At 38.8% G+C, this 25786-nt stretch overlaps 1 protein-coding gene across 1 annotated transcript in view; it reads left to right on the forward strand.

Annotated features, from left to right (window-relative positions):
• LOC111873092 (transmembrane protein KIAA1109) overlaps nt 1-25786 on the forward strand; it is a 169575-nt gene that overhangs the window by 24830 nt on the left and 118959 nt on the right. The window contains 12 exon segments of the mRNA XM_033754961.1: nt 541-801; nt 2480-2674; nt 3055-3174; nt 5487-5735; nt 6449-6636; nt 9458-9583; nt 10921-11115; nt 11698-11869; nt 14427-14617; nt 17524-17773; nt 24421-24680; nt 25571-25726. Of these exon segments, the coding sequence (XP_033610852.1) occupies nt 541-801; nt 2480-2674; nt 3055-3174; nt 5487-5735; nt 6449-6636; nt 9458-9583; nt 10921-11115; nt 11698-11869; nt 14427-14617; nt 17524-17773; nt 24421-24680; nt 25571-25726 (2363 nt within the window).

The following is a 25786-nucleotide window of genomic DNA, read 5'->3' on the forward strand; positions in this document are numbered from 1 at the left end:
CCCAGAAGACAGAGCTCTTCATAACCTCTCCTGTGAGAATGTCAGATCCTGCTTACACCATGAGTGTATGTGAAGAAGGTTTCATGCAGCTTGTGTGATTAGCCAGAAATTAACAAGGCATGAACAAGGTCTCTGCAGCACATGTCTGGTAGGATAGAGATGTAATTGCTTCTTGGACTGTTTCCTGTATGCCTTAAGTACTTTTGGATAAAATTGCTTAGTCACTTTCCCAGTTCATGTCTCTTTTGCCATCCAGTCTTAAATTTCACGCGTGCACGATCGAAATGAGAGACTTTCCTTCAGCAGTTGAGATTCAACTTGTAAGAAAATCCCTGTTATAGAATCGGAAAGTTTGTTGCCATGTTCACAAAAGCCTGACTTCCTTTACTGTTGTTCTACCATTTTTGCCGTCTTTCAAGTGGTCTCTTTCCTTGATCTTCAGTCAAAAAATTGTGCAATCATTTTTTTTTTTTGCCTGTGCATGCTATATAATACATATCCTGCCCAGCTGTGACATCTAAGCATATTGTTACCTAACAGGAAAATATATTTGGAGAGGACCAGGTTTTCACTGACATGCATCAGAGTCGTGCAGCATCCAGCTCCCCTGCAGGGGACACTGCTGCTGGTGCAGGAGCACCTGCAGGCGCAGCAGACAAAGGGGCAGATATTTCAACCAGCACTGGGGTAGCAGATGAAGCAGATCTGTTAAAACAAAAAGAATTTGATACAAGACAGTATCGTCCCATTGAAGTGGCAGTATCCATCACAATGCACGACATTCAGGCACATCTTATCAAAGTAAGTGTGTGATTGAGACTGGAGCAATACGTTGCCGAATACATTTAAAGTTGATGTTATATCTTTTGTAATGTGTAGGATCTTTCTTGAAAAATTGATAGTTACTCAGGTGATAAAGATATTCCACACTTTAATGGAACCTACAGTTGGATTCTATTCTGAGCCAGTTCAGTCTAGGCCACAGCTTCACATTCTATTTATGCAAGATATATTTTACACAGGTCATTTCAGAAATAATGCACACAATTTTTTGTTTATGTCCATGTTTATTTCGTTTTAATATCTCTTTACAGTCCTTCAGTATAGTCCCTCTTCTTCTCAATGACCGAGTCCCAACATATGGGAAGCTTTACTATTCCATCCAGGACACCATCTTTGTTTATCTGTCCAATGGCTTGGGTAACTGCAGCAGAAAGCTCTTCCAGAGAGGGAAAACGACGGCCTCTCATAGGTTGTTTCAACTTTGGGAATGAGTCGAAGTCTGGTGGACTCATGTCCGGGCTGTAGGGAGTATGAGGCAATACCTCCCAACCGTATTGGTGCAGCTTTTCTGTTACGACATTCCTGATGTGCAGGCGAGTGTTGTCATGGAGAATGATCGGCCCAGCCTCGAGCAACTGAGGTCGGTTTTTGTGCATTTTTCTGCGCACATTTTGCATAAAGTCATGATAATAAATTGCTGTGACACTTTTCCCACATGGAACTCTGTCATGATGATTCTTTGTTGATCCTAAGCAAAGATCATCATTTGTTTAACCTTTGATTGAGATCGTCGAAATTTTTTTGGTCCTGGGGAAGATGGACCTCTCCACTAGTTTGACTGTGATTTCAGCTCCAGTTCAAAGTCTAACCCATGTTTCATCAATAGCGACAAGTAGATACAAGAATGCTTGACCTTCAACGTTGAATCTTTGTTTCAGCAAGGTTGCAATGTCGAGGCATTTCTGCTTCTGTTCAGCAGTCAAGCAGTGAGGGACCCATTGCACAGAAATCTTTCTCTTCTTTAAATCATTTGTCAGAATTCAGAAAATTGACATTGGTGGAATCCCCGCGGTTTCAGAAAGTTCCTCACGTGTCGCACGACGATCTTCTTCAAAAGCATCTGACACAAGTTTCACACCTCGTTCATCTGTTGATGTTTTCGGCCTTCCTGGCCTTGGGTCATCGTTTATGCTCACATGACCACCACGAAAATGACTTGTTAACTCACCACAAACTTCACTTAAAGCACTGTGGATTTCTGGTGGGTTTTTTCCACGTAAAGTTTCGATCTTAATGTATGACCTTTGATCTTCAACAGTCACAATACGTGAGAACTGTGCAGGCTCCATTTCTAACTTACATTATTTAAGAACAGAGTACATTATAAATGAAACAAAATAATGCGCTTCTTTCTCAAACCCTGAACTGTAACTGACATGAGGCTCACTGTTGTTGCATCATCTAATCTGCAGTGTTGCAAAGCTGTGCATTATTTATGAAATGACCCACGTAATATTACCCTCACATTTATGCCTAGGTCTCCAACATGGTCTCTCCCCATGAGCTCATTGAATTAAAATCATCTGTCACTTGCTCATGTTGCACCTGCTGTGTTCTCTGTCAGTCTGATTCTCTGTAAGGTTATGAAGGACTGCTGAACTTCCTGAATGTTAATGTACACTTTGTGTTCCAACAGAACTGCAATGAAGGAGATCCACCTTGTCCAGTCATTCTTCTTGAACGATTTGGTTTTGAGATGAAGAAAGGTTACAGAGAAACACAACTTCAGTTACTACTGTCTCCAGCAATCCTCCTGACAAGTGACAAAGTGACAAGGCCCAATAAGGAAAACCATCTCACACAAGGACATCTTATGCTCTCAGGATTCCAGGTGACTACTTCCAAACTCTCAGGTCTCTGTTTTTAATGTTTTAATGCTGTGAACAAGTTTAAGAAACCTAATACAACGAAACCCCTGTGTAAGGTTTCTTTGTGAAGTAGTGGATATGGACACCACATTGTGGAAAATCTTAATTGGAGGAATTTGATGCTGGGATATTGACCTCGGATTTTTGAAACACTGAAGTTGGAGTTGATATTTTCCTGCAGAGCATCAGTTGACTTTCAGCAGACTACGCAGCATTATGTCCCAGAAGACAGAACTCTTGATAATCGCCATTGTGAAAACCTCAAATCCTACATCTATAATACATGTATATATACACAGCAGGATCTGACCTTAATGATAATCGTGAATTGCATCGTTTTTAGGTTCGAGGTCATGCCATGTTCAGTGATGAAGGCAGAACCTTAGATGAAGAGACTTTGGAGTATGCATGGCTAGTGGAAATACAAGTGGGCAAGTTGAGTGGAAAGCTGACAGCACCACAGGTAATGAGCTATTCAATGTGTCATAATATACAGAGTAATTTTTCACTACATTTGTTACTTGAGCATAAAAATCTGGTAATATAAATATAGTAAATCCTCCTGAATTTTTAGCCTTTTTAAACTGCTTCTCTTAACCTTTTCTCATTAGGCTGGTTGGTGTAGTAGCAATGTTTTAATCTTTCATTTTGGATGTAATTTTTTCAAATATGTGGTCAATTACTAGCTATCATTACCAAAGGTTTTCACTATTTTTTTTTAATTATCTCCAGGCAACTACCTTCTAAATGGGCCTAGACTGTATCCAAATATTTACCTTTTACCTTTCATGGTCATATTCCCATCTCATTCAGTACTATGTATTATCAGAAGTGCAGGTACCCATATTAATTAACCAAAGAGTTATTAGAAATCCATGATTATTTCCCATTTTTGACCGAGAATGATCATATTTGTATTAAGGGAACTACAGAGTAAGTACTTGCACAAATTGGTTATGCTTGATGTTCATGAATGCAAGATTAGAATTATGTAGTAACTGCAGTAGTTTATTCTTGAACAGACAGATGAAACCTCCTTGTTCAGTGTTGCTGGATATCATTGATTCACTTCATTGCTATTCTAGTTTGTGCTTTATATGGACTGAAAACTCTGCTTTCTTGTGACACCCTCAGTTGCTTACGTGTTGAAGTCAGTCTCAGTAGGTTATTCTTAATTTACACACTTGCGAACTGTAATTCTGGTTTTAGGCTTGTTTTATAACTAAACAGCCCGACAATGAACACTTTTATTGTGTTCAGTCGTACAGTGCAGAAACATATTGTGGTGTATAGCCCCATTGATAAGCAATGACTCTGGAAACAACAGCTGTTGTTAGGTAATGCCCACAGCATACAAGCATACAACAATAGAATAACAGGGTTATGCAACCTATTTCAAAACAATAGCTCGATAAACATGTTCCTGTGGAAATGAGCCTATGCAACAATAGAAGAATGGTGTTTTCTGGTGGGTCCACCCCGAGGTTATATAGTGAGGAGCCCAGGCTTGCTGAGCCATTTCAGTTCAATGGAGTGAAGTGAGGTGAAATAGTTGGTTGTGAGTGAGAGAGTTCAGTTGTCGGTTATAAGTCTGCCTGTGAAGAGGTAGCTGGTGTGAAATGGCCACCAGCCTGGGACTCAGTTAGTTGACAGTTGGCAATTGAATCATGCTCTGCAAAGGAGGCTAAAAAGAAGACAACTGTGACAGTCAAATTCAGTTGACAGTTCAGTTGTGGGATATTTGCCAGACAGTAACAACATGATAACAAAAGCTGAAGAATTCCCATTCATTAACAGGAAATGACTAAGACTCTTTCAATAATTCAACACCTGCTTTTTATAGGTGCAGTCCAGGATGTTTCTTATGGGTTCTCAGGTGAACTTTATGTTTGGCACTGTCTGGAACAGTCTAGAACAGAGAAATCTTGATTTTTGACCAAATGAGAGACACATGCAAGATATGTGGTGCAGGGCCCCCCGCCCCCTTTCCCCAGTGCTCATCTACATTCCTACCCCATTTGGTCTTGAGAAATTGTTGGTTATTCAGCTTGTGAAGAAATTGGCTCCTGTATGGAACCCACTTTGTACCTGTCTTGAGCCAGTCAGATCCAGTCATTACTTTCACACACACAGCTTGAGTGTCAGTCTTCATATATTTTGCTTGCAGATCTTTAAGTTGATGGAGTTATTTGTTTCTATATTTTATTTAGTGACATTTTCTGAAGTTTGTAGCTTATGTACCATCAAATGGGAGACTGAAATGAATTGGGATTTAGAAGGAGGTGGAAGAATATGGTCATACTTACAGTAAGTTACTCTCCTAGTATTTGCCTGAAGGGAGTGAAGGAAATCAGCAAAACCATCTGTCAAGATAGCTGGCCCTTAGGCTAGGAAACAAACACAGGACCTTGCAAATGTAGAACATGAGTGCTGACTACTTACCCATAACAGTTGATTAAGTTGTTCATTGGTCTATCTAATGAGTTTTATGAACTACATGGGTATATAACAGTGTTATGGGTTGGATAGATTGTGGAAATTTATTATTCATGGTCCATGTTGACCTCTGCTATGTGCTGCCCCATTTCAACAACATATGTCTGCATTCCAACTGACCAGATATTGCATTTTCTGAATACTCATACTGTTATTCAACTAAAACGTGGCTCCCAGCCCCTTGGCACTACAGTATTTTAAATCCCCCATTCCTTGACAATAAAGCTTAAGGTACTTCCTCAGAATCTGTGTTATTGTATTGGCTGTTTTTCATTATAGCTTCATCACCTTGTTACCAGCTTGGAGACTTTTCTGCTGCTTGCGAAGGATGCAGAAAACAACTTGAGGCCCCCTCGCTTACCGAAGACTTGTCACCATGGAGTGCCTCCTCTACAATGTAGTGAATCAGACCCAGACACCAGATATCGATGCCCATCTGGCGATGATATTAAATACAGAATGACCCGCCTGGCAGTTGATGCTGTGGACCTCTTCTTACTAGAAAATGGAACAGCAGTTCAGATTTGGGTTTGTTTTACTTTGTTTGTGTACAGCTATAAGAATAATATTGTGGGTTAGAGGAAAAATTGGTTTGTTTTGGTCCATGTCTTTAATGTGTTAAATAAAATAAACATGTAGAGAATTATTTAAGAAATTAAAAATTCTAACTCTTCAATCGCAATACATATTATCGCTTCTCTTATTTGTTGTTTACAACAAAGATAAATTCAAATTAAATTCTGATGTCTATAACATGAATACTAGACAAAAATATAACTTCCACTACCCTCATCAACTTTATCAGTATATCAAAAAGGAGTCTACTTTACTGGCATAAAAGTGTTCAACAATCTGCCACAAAGTATTAAAAACTTGGGCAATGATACTAAAAAGTTTAAATCAGAGTTAAAGAATTATCTACATGCTCATTCCTTCTACTCTTTAGATGAATACTTCAATGTAAATAGAGAATGATGTAAAATTAAGTTATATTAATTTTTAAGCTAAAATTGCCTGTACTTATGTATGTAACCTTTTGACTTGTTCTGTATCCAAAGGTACTAACCTACTTAGGATTTATAGAATGTAAATAAATTCAATTCAATTCAATTCAAAAAGTATTTTATTTATGAATTATGAAATGTCAGAAAAATTTAAAATACTTTTCAAACATGAATACTGATGAGTTTACTACAGTTACAGTGATCCTTTAAAATTTGAAATCTATTCTCTGTTTTAAGGCATCTCCAATCCGTATTGCTACATGCAACCTTCATGGACACCTAGTAAAATCTGGTGTAACAGGTGTATTGCCAGCAGTGCAGGTCAGGCAGTTTGTGGCTACTGGCAGCAATTTTAATGGTGGAAATGCTAATCATAGCAATACCAATACAACGGGTAGTGGACGATCTCAACACAATGCTAGCAGGTAATAAATTTCTGTTCAATTGAAACCTCAATTTAAAGTTTTCCTGTGGGGCCATCAATTGAAACTCTAAATTGATGAAAATCTTAAACAGAAGAAATTTAACACAAAGAATATGTCTCAGATCAGAGAAATTTAACATTAAATGAGTGGAATCCTAAAATTAAAAAGCATTAAATGTATTTATATACAGTGTTAAAGTTTATCATCAAAATGTATAATGTAATCATTTAAAGTCTAAAATACCCCAAAGAAAGAAATGAATCCAAGTAACTTCTAGCTACTGTGGAACATGAAAATTGATGACATTAACGAAGACTTACTTTCATGCCTGACTTTTAGCCATTTTAATTCAGTTTACATTAGTTGTAACTTTATATTTCCTCCGCATCGATATGACATAATGTATCCAGTTGATACACAATCATTAAAAGTAAAGAACATTTTCCTTTCATACATTTACCTTCAAAGTGGACTCTTCACTATTGCATATGTTTCTCAGAATGATTAGGCTCCCAGGGGACCACATGCTAGCTAGGTATGTGTCTCTTATGTTTCTTGAACTACCAGTTCAGAATGCAAAATCTGTGTATGTGCACATTCCAGGCTGCATATGTCACTAGGAGTTATTTTCTTTTGTGCTTCTACTGGTAATAATACCACTCGTGCAAAACCACATTTTTTTAAATCATATTCTCCATTTCTGTTACCTCATGCTGGACTGTATTGGATTTAGATTTCTTCTGTAGGTTGGAAATTAAAATAAATCATAGTTCTTATGCCTGCTAAAGTTTATGTTTCCTTTAATGATTTCTGCTTCTTTGGGTTATCATTACCCCACTTCATTCCCCATTGTTGTCTGATTTTCTCAGACTGTTAGTCTAGTATGCTCTTAAAAACAATAAACATTTTAGATTCCCTGTGTTATGGAAATATGAAGTGTCTGTACATACATGGTGTGTTCAAAAAGTATCCAACCTTCTTTTTTCCCATGTAAACCAATGAAGCGCGGGAGACTCCCTTCGGTGGAGATGTGGAGGGGACATTCATGTGCAGTTGTGAATTTTCCCACCCGCAGAAAACATCAGTCGCTGGCAGTCGGCCTATGAGTGAGGACGTGTAGTGAGCGCTCGTCGGATTCCAGTAAGGTGTAAAATGACGGAACAACATGAGCAGCGATATTGCATCAAATTTTGCCAAAAGCTTGGCGATACCCAAGTGGAAACCATTCGCAAGATTCAACAGGCTTTCGGGGACAACGCCATGAGCAACTCACGGATAAAGGAGTGGTACAACCGCTTCAAAGATGGCCGCACATCAGTGGACAGTGAACCGCGTTCAGGCAGACCCTCAACAAGCCAAAATGAGAATGACATTGAGCAAGTGCGGACTTTGGTCATGGAGGATCATCGTATCACAGTCCGAGAACTTGCGAACGAGATAGGAGTTAGCATTGGATCGGTACATTCAATTTTGACCAAGGATTTTGGGGCATGAGGAGAGTGTCCACAAAATTTGTACTGAAACTGCTAACAATGGAGCAGAAGCACAGGACATGCTGGACAATGCAAACAGTAACCCCAACTTTCTGAACACCGTGATCACAGGCGATGAGTCGTGGGTTTATGGGTATGAACTGGAAACCAAGATGCAGTCGTCACAGTGGAAACATCTGACATCCCCGAGGCCAATAAAAGCACGGCAGGTCCGCAGCAATGTCAAGGTCATGTTGGCCGTTTTCTTTGACTCCCGTGGGGTTGTGCATCATGAGTACGCACCACAAGGCCAAACCATCACAAAGGAATACTACCAGGAGGTCCTTCGTAGCCTTCCTGATGCTGTGCGGTGGAAACGATTGGATCTGTGGGCGGCAAAAACTTGGCAGTTCCATCATGATAACGCACCCGCCCATTCTGCGCATCTGATTCAGACTTTCGTCACCAAACAACATCCCTGTGGTTCATCAGGATCCCTACTCCCCCGACATGGCTCCGTGTGACTTTTGGCTATTTCCCAAGCTGAAAATGCCGCTGAAAGGAACCCGATTTGAGTCAAGAGAAGACATCATGCAGAATGCGACGGCCTGGCTGATCACCATTCCAAAAGACGCGTTCCAGAAGTGTTTCCAGTAGTGGTGGAAGTGCTGGGAGAAGTGTGTGCATTACCAAGGAGACTACTTTGAAGGGGATTAGGGTTTTGTACCTCCAAATCAATAAATGTATTTCTGCCGACCAACGGTTCAGTACTTTTTGAACACACCACGTATGTGCATATAAGCAAGTGTACTCATGTATGCATGACTTTAGAATTGCTAAACTTGGTTTTGTAATGCATACAAATGGATAGAAGTGACAGAAGTAAAGAACAAGAAATTATGTTAAATGAGTTCAACTACAGTGAAATCTCCATTTAAGGGTCTTTTGAGGACTTGTGGATTTGAACACCAAACTGAGGATAATCTTAAATGGAGGTGAGAAAAAACCGTAAGTCAAGGAACATTAAATGGAGCTTCCACTGTATATTAAAATTAATGTTCCAAAAGAAATAAAAGTTGGATATTGAGTGAAACTGGAAAAACTGCAGGCACATCAGGATAATTTCCATGGAATGAATAATGTTTCAGCAACTAGTTCTACAGATAAGTTATATAGTTCCATTTCTTCACACAGGCATCATATACTGCATCAGACTAGGTGTCTGAGCTTGAAAATGAACATATGCAGACAGTATAAAACATGAACACACATGTATTTGACATTGAAAATATTAACCTTCGGTATTTGTGTTAAAACTGTACTCCAAACATTTAAATTTTTTCTAACAGAATGGAGGGGTCATTAGTTGGAGAACTCTGGCTGGAGGTGGGTTCTGTCTCTTTAGGGCCTCTGGTGGTAGAAGCAGCAATGTCTCTTGCAACTCCTGAACATAATCTGCATCTGGTACAGCACAGGTAATTATTCCAGTAGTCATAATTATTAGAGTAAAAAGCATAAACAGAAAGCCAATTACAATTTTATAAAATAAAGGCAGTATAAACACTGACATAAAATAGTGAGGTGGGTGGTAAGAAAGAAAAATTGTATTAAAATTGCATTCTTGTTAAATAACATTGTTGAAGATGACAGGAGGCTGCAAAAAAGGGACAGAATGGAAAATAAAGGCATCAGATCACAGTAAAGAATTCACTAGACTCCTAATTAACTAAGAGTGGATTATCTGAGGTTTTGTTTATCCAGGGCTTTGTTTAGAAAATTGACTGGTGTGTCCAAGGTCAAAAGATGCGTTCCATATGAAACAACTTTTTAAAAAGGAACAAGTACAGAATGAATGGAGTTTTATTTCATGTTCAAATATGTACTTGGAAATTCTGGAAAGCTTTTCTTGTTTGGTTTTTCTTTTTAATGTGTAGAAACAGGGACATCTCAGAAACCACACTCATGTTTCTACTAATAGCATCCAAGCAAAACCACCCCTGATTAAGTTAGAAATGAGTTAAAATTCTTTAAAGAACTAATAATGAAAGGATGCCAAAAAGTGTAATTAGTTATAATCTGACTGGAGGGAGAGATTTAAGAAGAACAAGAATGAAATGATATGATGTTGCAGTAGACTTCTAGTTTAACCTTGAAAGAAGGAAGAATTTATGAATGAATGCATCAGTCACACAATTGCAATGAATACATGCAGAAATAGAAGAACTGTTGGAAGCATCATTTTTCTGCCATCCTTGCCATATCAGAGTAGAGTCTGTGGTTCTATCTGTGTATTGCCCTGTCATTGCTAGGCAGTGATTTTGTAAATGCGTTCTTGGAGCAACGAAGAATTGTTGGAGATATCATATTTTGTTTGGCCCATGTTGTATCATAGGAAGTAGGTGATTAGTTCTTCCCACAACTTCTTGTTACTTGGATAAGATTCAGTGAAATGTTACCATAGTATTCTGAAGACTCAAAGTTTGCTGTTGTTTCATGGCATTGCAAGCTATTAATAAATGTTTTGATAAGATATGGGTCTTTCTTAAGACATGCATGCATGTCAGGCATGCATTTCACGAGGTGTTTCCTTATTTTTGTACAAGTCTACAGCATAACTGGTACACCAACCTGCTTGGTTTATCATCATTGTGGTGAAATCCATTGTGGGTTCTAATTTTGGCTAATGTTGAAATGCTGAGTATCATGTACTTTAATTTAGATTTTGGTTTCAGTACAGACAGAATTTTTGCTCTGCCATTCTCTTTGCAGTTTACTTTGTTTGATGCATATGAAGGTCGTATCTCTGCTGCAGGTATTTACGCACACATGATGAGGCACATAAGCGATTATGGTTCTTGTGGTCAGGGGAAGGTACAAATATTAAGGCAGTTGGGCGCTGTGGTTGTATTGGTGGCTGTGCATTCTTTGGTAGTAACCGAAATGGAGCCAAGTTTTTCAAACCTAGTTGGCAGGACTTTCAAGATGGAGTTAATATGGCAGCATTCAGGTAAGTTTCTGAATGAGTGATGCTTTATAAGTCATGTATATGATAAACTCAGCTAAATGGGATTATTTTGTAAGATTTTCTGCTCTGAAAACTAGCAGTTACTGTAATAGTTATTGGTGTTTATGTTAACTGTGAAAATAAGCTTGAAATAATTTTAAAAATTCCCATTCTGCAGGCACTAACTTCTGTTCTCCTGTCATACAGTTACATAATGTGAGTGTACTAACTAATATCATGGAATCATTTATTTCTATAAATGAATTACATTAATTTCGTACAGATAAGTTTTCTGTAGAGATGTCTCTATGTACCCATAATAGTTGATGCTGACTTTATTGTGGGCTGGAAAAAGAAGCTCCATCTGGTTAGCTGTTTTCAGTTTTCATATTATAGTGATAAAAAAATCCATTGAAATGTAGATTCCTACATATATGTCAACCACTGATAAACCATTCGTAAATTCATCTTAGCTTCTTCTAACTGTTGCTAGAAATTTAGGAATATTTTGAAGTGTGTTCATGAAACCTACTGGTTATGCATCATAGTCGTTGGTTCCATTAATGGGAAGAACTGTTTCTTCAGGATACATGAAACTGGACAGGATCCTGGATTTGGACAAAGCATACTTCATGAAGGTCAGCTTGTGTTCCATACACCTCCATATGGTTCCCAGGATGTTTCTCTACAGGAACCAATCAGTGGCTGGGACAGTAACATGGGGATTCCAAGGGGAACTGGAACTGGTGGTCTGAAGGTATGAATCCCATTTATTGATGCAAGAAAATAAAGAGGCAGTTGATATGAATAGGAATCATTATATGGAAGGAGTAACTTCGCAAATTATAAATATGATGAGAAGGACAATGATGATGACAATGATTACAGTGTCAATGATACTGATGTTACATGTGGTACAGTTGCTCAGAGGAGTAAGTGAGGACATGGAAGGGAAAATGAAATACTAGGAATGGGGGTTGATCTACTACCATAACGATCCTGGAACCGCACTGTTATTATATTCATGAGAGGGGATAAGCAGGAGAGTAATAAACCATATACCAGTCTAAAATTCCAATATTGAACACTTAATCATATTTCATGCATCTGTGCTGTGATGTTTTCCAGTTGTAGTGGTTAAGACTGTATGATGAATTCTTAATACTTTGAAGATCATCATTTCATTCACCATAAGTTGTCATTTACTGTGGATGTGATATAATATTCCCAGAATTTTTAAACCATTGTTAGCAATGGAGACACTTCTGGTTGTATATGACACTTAGTAGTTATACATAGTAGCTTCAAAAAATACCAGGACAGAAATAAATATACCAGAGCTGTGGCAGGTAGGCTTGCTTGTGCAAGTCTTGACATGTATGCTCACTACACACAGTGGAGTTGTCTGATGCCATTAGGCTAGGCATGCGAGATAGAAAGAGCTCAGTTTTCTGGGATATAATGCCGTGTAGTCCGTTGAACATCAGCCGATGTTTTAGGGTCAATATGTAGGTCCGAAATGTCAGTTAACTTTCAGTGGGCTACTTGACATTATATCCCAGAAGACGGAACTGTTCATAACCACCACTGTGAGAACCTAAAATCTTACATGCATGATATAATTTCCAGAGGAGACAGCAATGTGTGAGTAGTTTGAAAGCAGGAAAGTGGTTGAGTGGTTGACTGACAGAAACTTTGTCAGCTAATGGAAAAGTATGATGCAGAATGCTGCAGATGCCTTAGATACTGTATATCTGACTAAATATGTCTTGGTGAGAGGTGTCAGAATGATACAGGGGTGCAAGAACCATTATAAACTGTTGGAAGGAAGCCCACACAGCAGCATCACAGAACAAGGAGAATATGAGAAAGTTGCAGGAGATGATAGAAAAGATTGGAAGGAAAACCAGAATTCTGATGGATAGTTCCTGCAATAGCTGCAGTAAATATCTGAATATGCATTGCACTTGCCAACACACTGTATGACTGTATGAAGAATACTGGCATTGGAAGACTGCATGAGGATCAGTGGTGAGTTTGTTAGCACAACAGATAATTGTCTGGACTTCAGTGAAACATCATCACAGCTGGCAATGTGTGATGCTTTCTACACTATCCCACAAAATGAATGACAGTCCTGCATATGGAAGTCACCATTGTCTCTGAGAGCCACAAACTTCCACTTGAATTAGGGGATGGTTCTGGGAGAATTTTCAACACTCAGGACATCATGTGTCTTGAGTATTTCTGAGGTTACTGTGGCCAGGAAGGTTTGATGTAAGGAGGTGCCTGCCCATCTTTGGGGGCCTTTTATTTCTCCTGAAATTTCAGTAGAACGTTCTTATAACTTTCTTACAAATACCACACCTCTTAGACTTCAGGGTTTGTTTTTTTTAAAAGAAGTAGAAAGAGTGGATGGGCTATGTATCCAAATGATGGTGATATGTGCTAGTCTTATGTCCTGTCATGGATGATGACCCATATTTTGGTAGGCTGGTTTGCTGACGTTCTGAAGAATGTGATGGTCTCCATCTTCTTTGCCTTTAGACAGCCAGGTTTTTCAAGATGTTGACAAATCAGCCCACCACAATGTGGTACCATTATTCAAGAATACACACAAGATTAGCTGCAAGCCGAATTTGATATCTGTGTTTGTAATACTGGTTTTGATTACCATAGTCTTGTATAGCTTATAAAACTGAAATACAGTAAACTGTCACTAATCCAGTTACAGTTAATCCTGATCTTGGATAATCCAGTTTGAAATATGAAAAATGAAACATGCTGTTTACAGTTGAGTACATACTTTAAAAGACACATGAAATCTAGGAAGGCAGATGAGTCACTTGTCTGTTCAGACTAAACTTGACAGTTTCTTCAAAACTGAATTATTGCATTAAAAAATAAGTGCAACTTCTGAGTCTCCTATCGATAAATATGTTATCTTTGTACAGTTTTTAAATAAAGGCTCTACAGCAATATTTTTGTATTTATTTTCATCAGCAGTACTTATACCATTAAATTTTCCATTTATTTGTGTTAAGTTTTTTTTGTGTCTTTTAGGTCTGCCTTTTGTCTCAATAATCCATATTATTGCTTAATCTTGATGACCTATCCCCCACTTAACCAGGATTAGCGAGGGTTTGCTGTACATATGAATTGTGTTATAGTTTTCGTTTGAATCTCTATATGATCAGGCCTGAGACTTTAAAATAGATATAAAATTTACTCAGTTTTCTTTACATAATTAGTGCATTCATTTTTGTAGATACTATATGTTGTGTGCAAGTATTGATGTTTAAGGCATGTCACAGGTGGCAGTAACAAATGATTGCAACTTAGGTGAGAGTCCTGGCACACTTGCTGGTGAACAGTCATGCTCAGTAGCAGAGACAAACAAGGACAGTAGTTCCAGAATCAGCACAGCATCACCCAGCCCAGTTAGCTGTTACAGTGACAAGAGAGCTCTAGGACGAAGGTTCTCTTATACTTCAGCTAGCAATAGGCAAGTCCTATAGCTGTATTCACTGTGAACTTGACAACAGAATGCATACTTGCTAGGCCATGCTTATGACCTTTGCCATTCGTATTTTCATCTCAACTTCATTTTCTTCACAATTCCAATGTTCTGTCTCATGTTCACTATTCGCTCTCTCATGTTCACTGCCAACATTCCAAACTACTGCCTTCTCCTCCATTCCATCAGTTTCTTCAGATATACAGCTTCAAATCCCTTGACTATCACTTTTGTAGAGATCTGTAACCCTGGTCTTGATCTGCTGGAATATGAGTTCTATGCTGGACTTCTTTAGTGTTTCTGAGATGTGAGAACATGCCCTGCCGAAAAACCATTTGGAATACAGTTGTTTACACTTAGCCACCCCCAGTGGCAGCACAGGTGATTGTGGGCTTTGCCACCGTGGTGTATTCATAGTGTAATACCTTTGGTCTCAGTCCATACATTTTTCACATTGTGCATCTGCAGGTCCAAATGTCTGCAGGCCTTGTTCACTGCCTTATCCAGCTGCTTCTTCTAAGTCTGCCCCTAGTCTAATCTTAGTCCAAGATACTTTAACTTTATTAGATAGCTGGATTGTTTTACCAAAAGAATTGGAATGAATTTCATGTGTGAATGTGTTTTTTAACCTTATTCTGCCTTTGTCTGTTTGAGGAGGGTCTGTTTCCATTGCCACATCCTTATCCTGTTCTTTTCCAATAGACTGGGTTACCTTCAGTCAAGTTCCCAAATAAACTGGGTCATACTTCATGGCTGCGAGACACCCTCTGCCACCCTTGCTGCCCATTTCAATCCAGTGGTGTGAAGCACAGATGGGGGTATCTGTAGTAGTCCCCTTCACCTTTAGGATCACTGAGGACAGAGTCCCATTCTCTAAGAATGATAAGCCACTGGCCTTTCAATTCAAGCTGCATATCCAGCACCTTCCAGTACTCAGTATGAAGCCCTGAGTTGAAGTCTTTTATTTATCTCAGCAGCTCATCAGGACCCTTGTCAATCTTGTCTTTCATACTGAGAACTACCTTGACTGACTTAAGGATGTTCATCACACCCATGCTTTCAGCCTGACCCTTGACCCCAGCTCTGATTGACAGTGGCTTTGATAAGCCATTGACCGGAATGTTTTTTGGTGCACACATATATAGGTGCAGCCTGAAGGGCCTCAGGTGTTGTAGTTCTGCTTTAGGAGTCCATCAAAACACCTTTCCCAGTTCCTTGAGGATGAACTGTTGTTCATCCTATGTGAGCTTATCCACAGGAGAGTTTTCTTCGAGGGCAGCTGTTTTACATTAGTGAAAACATTATAGGTCCCCTAGTCATCTAAGAGTCCCTTAGTCTTTTCAAAGATCATAATTTTTTTGTGGGAATACTACACTCAGTTGTTCATTTGTACACACCACCGTCTGCTGGACTAAAACTTCTGCCACTCGAGTCTAATGATATTGAACAAAACTGTCATTCTCTTCTGTCTTTTAATCCATACAAACAGTGATATTCATATATAATTGGCATAATTTCCTGTTTCTCATGTTTCCACCTTCATATGTTTGCCTCAGGACACACACTATATTTTCTTGTTGACTCACAGTTTTTGTTTGTTCTGTGCACTTAATTGCCATAATCTTAAGGCACAAATAAAATCTGCACCCCTAGTACTTTTTGACATGTTATTCCCCTTGTCACTGTTACCTCCTTTCCCAACATGACTTGCCACTTTTGTGGTCAGGGGCACGTGTATTAGCCAGGAATTCCACAATATAAATTTTCTAATTAGTGCGTTTGTTTTGTAAGTTGAAAGGTACTTTGGGTACCCCTGTGTTAACCCATGACTTCTGACATTGAAACATGTGTCTGCCTCGTTTTCATACTTGCTGTCTAATAGCATGGTATCGCTAATTTTGATATGAACATGCTAAAAGCTTAAAACTGAATGAGAACATCTGACCTAATGCTGCACCAAAATTCATGATGACCACTAGTTTTGTAACTCTAAAAAAGGAGAAATAATACCTTTATTCAGTTTGGTCCGATATGATATCAGACCCTGATGTGCAAAGCAAAGTAGTTGCCAGAAAATTCTCAGAGTCTAAGGCTGAAGAATGAAAGTTTGAATCAAGAGTGAAAAATTAGTTTTCAATTTATCTTGAATATCTGAGACATACATATGTCTCATATTGAGCATTCAAGTGAAAGGTTCAAATTTCCTATCAGATCTCAGCCTAAGCACTTGAAGATACTTTGTTACAACAGTCACAGTTCTGTCCTGTCATTAATGTCTTTTAGTCAGAATTTTGTCATGCCATGATCATGTCATACTTGAAAATAATAATATTAGCATAGGAAGTATTTTATCTTCCTCTAAAGATCAAGTATAAGTATCAAAATAACTTTATGCAAAACCTTTTCAACTTTCACCCATTTAGCAATGTCAGAGCACCCCTGCAGTTCTTTTTGTCAGAGCACGTACTGTGTTTATGCATGCTTATTCTCTTTGCCTCATATCCTAGCATGAAAGTAATCTTGCACTTAATGCTTTTGAATTTGTATGGGGAAAAAAACAGCCTGCTTTTCATGCCAAGCTTGCGTATTTTATAAGTCTAATAATTTCAGCCCAGGATGTACAAAATTTTATTGGGACATGCTTGTTAATTTTAAGGAAATAGTTACATGTTTCAATCATACTCATTTCCATTTTCTTCTTTCCATAGTGTCAATGGGATTAGCTGATTAGTTTAATATTATGTTTTACAATATTTTTATTTCTTAGCTTTTGAACTGATGATATTGGAGCTTACTACATTTGGTATATTTCTTCATGCATTTATGACTTTGGTTTTTGTTTCAAGATATATTTGAACACAGTGATTAATAGTGTTTTGCATGCATTCCAACAGAAGTGGAAGCAATGCTACACGTGATGTGCCATATGCTCGTCTAGTGGACCATAGCCCAACCAACCTTTTGCCTCCAAAACTTGATAGTGATTCCATGCTGAACGCAGAGCGAAGCAAGTCCATACTGAGTGTACCTGAGACAGAGGGAGCACCAAAGAGTAGTGTTTCAGACTCAAAGCTGGCTGTTGACTATTTCAACACAACCACAACCAAAGAGAACTACCAGCAAGGAACGGCAAATATGCTACTGGTGTGTGGAACTAATCATAAATTATTAATGCAACAAATTTGACATTTGCTGCATAGATGGTTTTGCAAGAAGGCCTTTTCGTGAGGGCAATTTGGAAAGTAACCCCAGATGAGCTGTTAAAAACAAACAATGAGAAAAAATTATTATATACAAAAAATACATACATGCTTAAGCTACTTCTCAACATAGGCATCTCCAGAACTGAAGCATTTGTTGCATCATGGTTTAAATTTTTGTATGCCTGTGCCAAAGAAGTCTGTCACCTGTGAGCTCAGTCATGTTTTGACACATTCCATCAGCTCCTCATTTTTGCTGAAGCACTATGATCTCAACCAGTCCTTCAGGTAGGTAAACAGGAGATAGTCATTTGGAGCAAGATCAGGGCTTTAAGGAGGGTTGTCAGGCAACTCACAGTTGAATGCTCCACCAGTGCTCAAGTGCAAGAAGCTGTATGTGAACGAGCATTGTCTTGGAGGAGCACTACACTGGATGTCAGCAATCTACACTTTTTATTCCAAATGGTCCTACACAGTCTTTTCAGTCTTTTGCAATATGCTTGTGACCTTATTGTGGTCCCTTATTGCATGAATTCCACCATCAGCACCCCCTTCCTGTTACAGAAAACAGTTCTGATCTATCAGCTTTCTGGCAGACAACGTTTGTTTAAGCTTTTTCAGCTTGTTTGGTGGATGTGTGTGCATCCATGGCTTTGACCGCTCTTTGGTTTCAGCATTCACGAATGTAACCCAGGTTTCATCACCTGTTACTCATATGATGAGATCGAGAAATTTATCACCATCTTTGCAGTATCGCTCTAAAAAACACCAAGCCAAAGACATTCTCTGTGTTTTATGTGCACCCATGACCATTTTCTGAACCAGTCTTGCACAAAACTTGTGATAGCCTAGGCATATTATGATAATTCCATAAGGAACAGTGAGTGAAATTTGTGGACATTGACATGAAAGTTCTCAAATTGTGAAGTGCCATCGTTCACAAATTATTTTTTCAACACTTTGAACAAGATCACTTGCTCATTACAGATGGCCTACCACTATGTTCACCCATCATTGAACATTCTACAGCATTATCTTAGAGTTCCTTCACTCATTACATTTTTGACCATAAACCATGCATAATTCACGATGGATTTCCAGCACACTTATGCTTTTAGCATGAAGAAAACTGATAATAGTGCAAATTCCACAGTCAGTGGGATTATCAGTACCAGCACACATCATAACCGAGTCTGTAGAAACAAGAACAAACTCAAGGTGACCTGTTGTGTGATGGTTTGCAAGGCATTGAGTCATGTGACACTACATCACATGTGTAGCTCTACCCCACTCCTACATTAGTTGCCTAAAATAAATGGAGGTTACTTTTCAAATAGCTCTCATAATAGGACATCCATTTTGAAATTTAAAAATATCAGGATGATTGGAAACAAGATGTAATTTAGCATTACAGTAGAAGTCTGCAGTTACGAATATTGCTGTAACAATAAATCCTCCATGAAAAGCATCGTTTGCTGTACTACCAGCTTAATAATGTAAGGCTGCACCATAGATCAAGCGGTTAGTCACTGGCTTCCCACCGCGGCGGCCCGGGTTCGATCCCGAGTCTGGTCAAGTGTGATTTGTGGAGGACAAAGCGGCGCTAGGGCAGGTTTTCTCCGGGTACTTCGGTTTCCCCTGCCAATTTTCATTCCACCAATTGTTCCCCAGTCACCCTCACCTATCATCTGGGGCTGGTACAATAGGCCAGAAGTGGCCGCAGTGCAAGGGACTTAGTCCCACCCCACTAGCAATAAAAAAAAACTTAATAGTGTTGAATATAAGGAAATTTTGTCAGAATGTAATTATTATTATACTTTTTAAGCAGGTGCTCATCTGTTAGTTACCTTGAATTGGTTTTCATGCTTATTAGTATATACTCCCTGGTCTGTTTGAGATTATATATATAATTCATCTGTAATTTATATAATTGCACTGTCAGTGATTCAGACTGTAAATTGTTGAATGGTTCGATGTTGATGAATAATAAATTGGAAAAGATGTAGAAGGAAGAGGTCAAGGCCTAATTTAATATAGTATTCTGCATTTGCCTGAAGGGACTAACAAAAACCACAGAAAACCTCTCAGAGTATCCTGTGTGCCAATCAAAATTAAGCTAGAGATCTCCTGAATACAAGCCAAAAACATCACCTCTCAATCCAGCTTACTTGCTGTGTTCAAGATCATGAGACCGTCAGAGTAGAATGGTAATAAGTATGAATTTTTTATTGGAATCTTGATATCTTGTGTTACTTTCACTCATCCCTTAGACAAGTCAAGCTGTTAACAGTCTTAGCTTTTTCTTGTCATTCTGGGATTGAGGTGTGCATATGGCAGAGTGTTGGATATGGTTTGTAACTACAGAGGTACTTTTAGGAATGGAAAAGCAGTTAACAGATGCAAACTTATTGTAGCAGGTAGAGCCATTACTATGCAGTGACCATGAGAAAGCAAATATGCCAGAACTATTTCTAGGCAACAGCTCAGTAAATGTCTCCACAGCAACAAATCGATGCTTAGCAATAGAGATACTGTTGAATGGGGTTTTCTACTTGGTCCATGCAAAGGGGTTATAAGGAGGACAATTGAAGCGAGATAGTCAGTTGGAAGGGAGCCACCATTCAGAGAGGATTTGATCCCAGAGGCAGAGGAATAGCCCTCATTAGAAGTCATTACCAGGAAACAGCTAGTAACAGACTGAGAACACTAAATTGTGTTGTCCAGTGAACTGTAAAGTATGGGGATCAGCATTGGCACTATAATTAAGTGGAATTATGAGTTGTACGAGTATGTTAAAGTGGCCAATAAATCCAATATCCAATCCAAAACCCCATCAAGAGTCACCATATATGTGACATTATGAAGAAAATTTGAGGTAATAAATGTGTCTGGGCACTGTAGTGTGAGCTGACCTGACCATACTTGCTTCTTGTTCCTAAGCAGTTTCAGTATAAATATAGAGTGGATCAGTAATATTGTCATGTATTGTGTGTGACTATAGACAGGGTTTGGATTGATGAATGGATTTATGGACCACTTATACACACAGCTGGGGACTTCAATTAATTACAGCACCACCACTAATCTCCAAACATCAGAAATCACCACAGCACCTACTAAGCCTTTTCCATCCTGCTGTGTCTTCACCAGCCATTTTCTGGCAACAGATTCTTCAACTTCACACTCTCTTTACTCCCTTTCGTGCAGAACTCAAATGCACTAAGATCCAAACCTCCTGGTTGTAACATCTCAGCACGGGCCATGTAGAAAACAATTCTTCTATTGTTGCATGTGTATGTTGTGGGTGTTACCTATCAACGTCTGCTGTTTACAGAGTCACCAATTAGCAAGGGTTTATACGCCAGGATATAGTAGGTGCAGGAAAGAAATGAATTCATTTCTAAGTATTTTGTGTTTTGTTCAGTGAGTATATGCTGCTGAACCTTTAATATGGACATGTTATAATGTTAGCTTTTCAATTTTATGGTTTTGTTTAAGTCAGCTGTTACAACATCAGGCTCTTATTGTATATTTTGATATACCTGGTTCTTATAAAATCCATGAAGTTCAAGGGAATGACATGGGCATACAGTTCCAAAGCACTGTGGCAGCATATTTGTTTTTCTCTAATAGTAAAACTATAATCTCTCTTCTATAAACTGCATTACATTGAACTAGAAACATAAATTGAACATTTTTAATTCAATGTAATGCCTTTTGATCTATATAAAATGAAATCTATAGATGTTAGTGAGATTCTTTCAAACAGAAAGGTTATTTAAACTATGCTCAAAGCCTTTGTTCTCCCCTTACATATGGCAGTGGTACATGGTGTCTCTTGTATTAAAATGTCATTTTGCCACCTCAGAAGGGGTATGTGTATGTGCGCGTGCGTGTGTGGGCATCTATATACATAGGTCAGTCAAAAAGTTCCTGAAATTCTCCTGCAGATGGAGAACAAGTGATAAGATAGTGCACACACTGTTGTGGTGGGAAGCTCAGCATGTCTGCTTGCCGGCGCAACAGGTTTGGACAGGTTTCAGTGTGCAGTGAATTAGACATGAGTGTTGGTCGTTTGGCGCAATGTCGCAGTTCAAACAGTGTGCGAACATCAAGTTCATGTGCAAATTGGGAAAATCTGCTTCAGAGACGCTATTGGCCCTGCAGGAAGTTTACTAGTGCACTAAAGAAATCTGCAGTTTAAGACTGGTTTTCCCAGTTTAAGAATGGGCAAGAGACGTTAGAGGATGACCAGCGCAGCAGGAGACCTTCAACATCCAGAACCGAAGAAATTATTGGAAAAGTGCGACAACTGATTCGATGTGATCGAAGAATGACCATAGCGGGGTTGGAGCAAGAAGTTGGTACTGTTACTGGCCATTTCTATGTGCAAGTTTTGCAGAGGTTGCGTGATGCGGTTCAGAGGAAGTGGCGCGACAAGTGGCAGGGACAGTGGTCTCTACATCACGATAACACACCGAGCCACACATCACTTGTTGTGCAGCAATTCCTTGCCGAGAAAAACATTCCTGTCATCACTCAACCACCGTACTCTCCGGATCTCGCTCCGAGTGACTTTTGGCTGTCACTCTGAAAATGGGCCTCAAGGGGACGTGTTTCACAACCATGGATGACATCAAATCGAATGCGACGGCTGAGCTCCGGAAGATTAAAAAAGAAGCCTTCCACCACTGCTTCCAACAATGGCAGGATCGATGGAGCAAGTGTGTGTGTGCGCAAGGGTCCTACTTTGAAGGTGATTAGGTAAGTGTTGCCGTATGTCCTACGATTAGAGTGCTATACCACCATTCCAGGAAATTTTTGACTGACCCTCTTATGTGGTGCACGTGCACATACATGGCTTGGGTGGGGGGGGAGGGGTGTTCTGAGATACTTTTTACTACCTCCTTGAAGAAGGACTCTGTTCAGTAGAGTCAGTTTTATACTTTAGTTAAAATATTTCATTTTATAACAGATGGTTTTCAGGACCCGATATACATGGTCTGTTCAAAAAGTTTCAGAACTTTTGAAATAGTGAGCCAATTTAACCTCTTAGCAATGTCAGGTAAGTTGTTTTACCTAGTGGCATGCTTCCTAATTATCATCTTTTTGCTAAGTCATCCTGCTATGATTAGTCATCGCCCTAGATCTATTTGTTCACGTGTGTATAGAGTGTGTGTTGTGATATTTGAGATGGCTGATTTTCATGAGCAGTATATTAACATTAAATTTTGCTTAAAACTAGGGAAAGAGTTTATGGAGACTCATGAAATGATGCGAAACATTTATGGCGATCAGTGCATGAGCCGTACACATTGTTATGAATGGTTTAAGTGATTTAAGGACGGTTGGCAATCAACACATAATGAGCCATGATTGGGACTGCCCTCATCATCATGTGATGATGCTCATGTTGAACAAGTTCATGAAATTGTGCACTCTAATCATCGTTTTACAGTGCGGGAAATAGCAGAAGAGTGCAACATATAGATAGGATCATGGAATGACATTCTTAAAACAAAATAAGAAATGCATTAGGAAGTTTCAAAGTTTATTCCATGACTTCTGATACAGGATCATAGAGACAAGTCGCATTGCCATCTGTCTGGAACTTTTGGATCATGCTAACAAGGATGAAAACTTTCTGAAATGAATTTTAACCAGTGATGAAGCATTGGTTTATGGATGTGACGTGGAAACAAAAATGCAGACTTCACAATGGGTTGGAAACAATTTGCCAGGACCAAAAAAGGTACGGTGCGTCAGGTCGAATGTGAAAGTCATGCTGATGGTTTTTTCTGGTGTCAGGAGTGTTGTGCATCATGATTTCTTACATCAGGGGCAGACAGTGAATTGCTAGTACTATCTCAGGCTGCTGAAACATCTAAGAGAGAGTGCCAGGAGAAAAAGACCTCAGTTGTGTAGAAACAGCTCCTGGTTCATCCATCATGATAATGCGTCATTTCATGCATCGCTACTGATTGGCGACGTTTTGGCCGACACAAACACAACTGTGCTTCTTCAGCCACCCTACTCACCTGCCCTGACTCTAGCATACCTTTTCATATTTCCCAAACTGAAATCCTCTCTGAAAGGATGACGATTTCAGACAATTCAATAGATATAGAAAATTCGCAGGTGGAGCTACATGTGATCCTGAGAAAGGCATATTAGGACTTTCCAGAAGTGGCAATGCATTGAGAATGGTGCATCAATGCAGGTGGGGAGTACTTTGAATGTGATAAGGCTCAGCCAGTTGCAGGCATGCCCAAAAAAATTATAAAATAGAGTTCCAGAACTTTTTGAACAGACCACATATGTATTATGTGTGTGTCTATATGTATATAATTAGGACATACAGGGCTTACTACTTAGCATATTTAAAAAGAAATTCCTTCAGTAATATCTATGAAATATATTCCCAACCTGACAGTGTCACAAGGAGTGGCTTATCTTCTGCATTTATTTCATAAGTTAGATTTTTTGTTAGGATGTCTCATTGGTTTCTGAATGTTTAGCAACAAGGTGTGTGCCAGTAGTAAGTCTGCACATTTAGTTGACCATGTTTTTCATATATATATATATTGCTAGGTTTCAAAGCCTGCCATTTCCTCGGAGGTCAATCCATCAGAATCACACCATTCTTTATCTGTGGATACTGCAGAAGAAAACCTTCGCAAGGAAGTGCAACGTACTGTGTCAATGAGTAGTGAAAACCATTCGGAGGCCTTTTATTCAGCTGAGGAAGATATTAGTCAGCACATTGGAATGTCAGCCAGTCGTACCTCTTCACTTCGTCATTCCATTACATTGACAAGGCAGGATAGCAGTGGCAGTAACACTACCAGTAGGTAAGTTATGTTTTATTATAGTGGACAGATCATAAGAAACACTCCAAACAGGTAAAGTTATAACTTTTGATGAGTTACATTTCATTTAGAGCATGGTGTGTCAGCGTAATGTCATTGCATTACAGTCAATGTAGAGGTATTATTAAATTGCTGTAGTGACCAGTGCTTGTGTATGAATAATTTTTTTACTCATATATGGTTCAGTGCAGAATAATATAGTCCTTCCCCTTCCATAAATAATTTTTATCATCTTTGTCTACATGAAATTACTTAACAAAGCTTTTGCATGTATCTCATAAGTATAATTTTACACTGTAATAAATTTGCAGCAGAGTTTGTTGTATGTGGTTTACTGGCAGTTATTTTTAACACATTCAGACCCACAGTTTTAAATTTACAGTGTAACTTTTCTCTTTTACATGTTAACAGCTGAAAACTTCCATTTTTGCATAGAGTTTAATGTTTGCTATTGTAGTTTATGTTGCAGTCAGTAGATTACAATCTGACAACATGTAGAAAGATGTAGTTGAAATATCAATATTTCAGTATATGCTCAAAAAATTTGCATCAAAATTTGACTCTATGACAAAATGACTGGGCTGAAAGAATAGTGTAATTTGGCTTTCATCTGGGTGTGAGTGTAGGAAATATACTGGAACATTATTTCTTGCTTTGATTGCATTTGTAATGTTTTGTGAATGAAGTAAATTTATTTTGATGTGTGCCATGACAGGTATAATTGAATGGCAAGATGTGCATGTTACACAAAATATTCTGGATGCTGCATAAATAGAATCAGATAGTAACTTCAGTTGAGACTTAGAATTAATATATTATTTTCAGTCAGCATGACGGATGATTTTTATCTGCTACACTATTATGTTAAATAGACAGAATAGCCTCAGCAGTAATGCTACAGCTGGAGAAGTTTTCTACCCAGCCAATGAAGATGGCAAGAGGCATATTTGCATATCAACCAGTTGTTCCTCCTCACTCAGCAATTGCAGTGTATTAGTTGTTGAGGATATCGATACGAAAACAACTAGGTGAGACTATTTTGTTTCCAGCCATTGTAGATAGTCGTCCTGGAAACCACAAACTCAGAT

This window comes from Cryptotermes secundus, unplaced genomic scaffold, assembly GCF_002891405.2.
Source record: "Cryptotermes secundus unplaced genomic scaffold, Csec_1.0 scaffold120, whole genome shotgun sequence".
Classification (NCBI taxonomy): Eukaryota; Metazoa; Arthropoda; class Insecta; order Blattodea; family Kalotermitidae; genus Cryptotermes; species Cryptotermes secundus.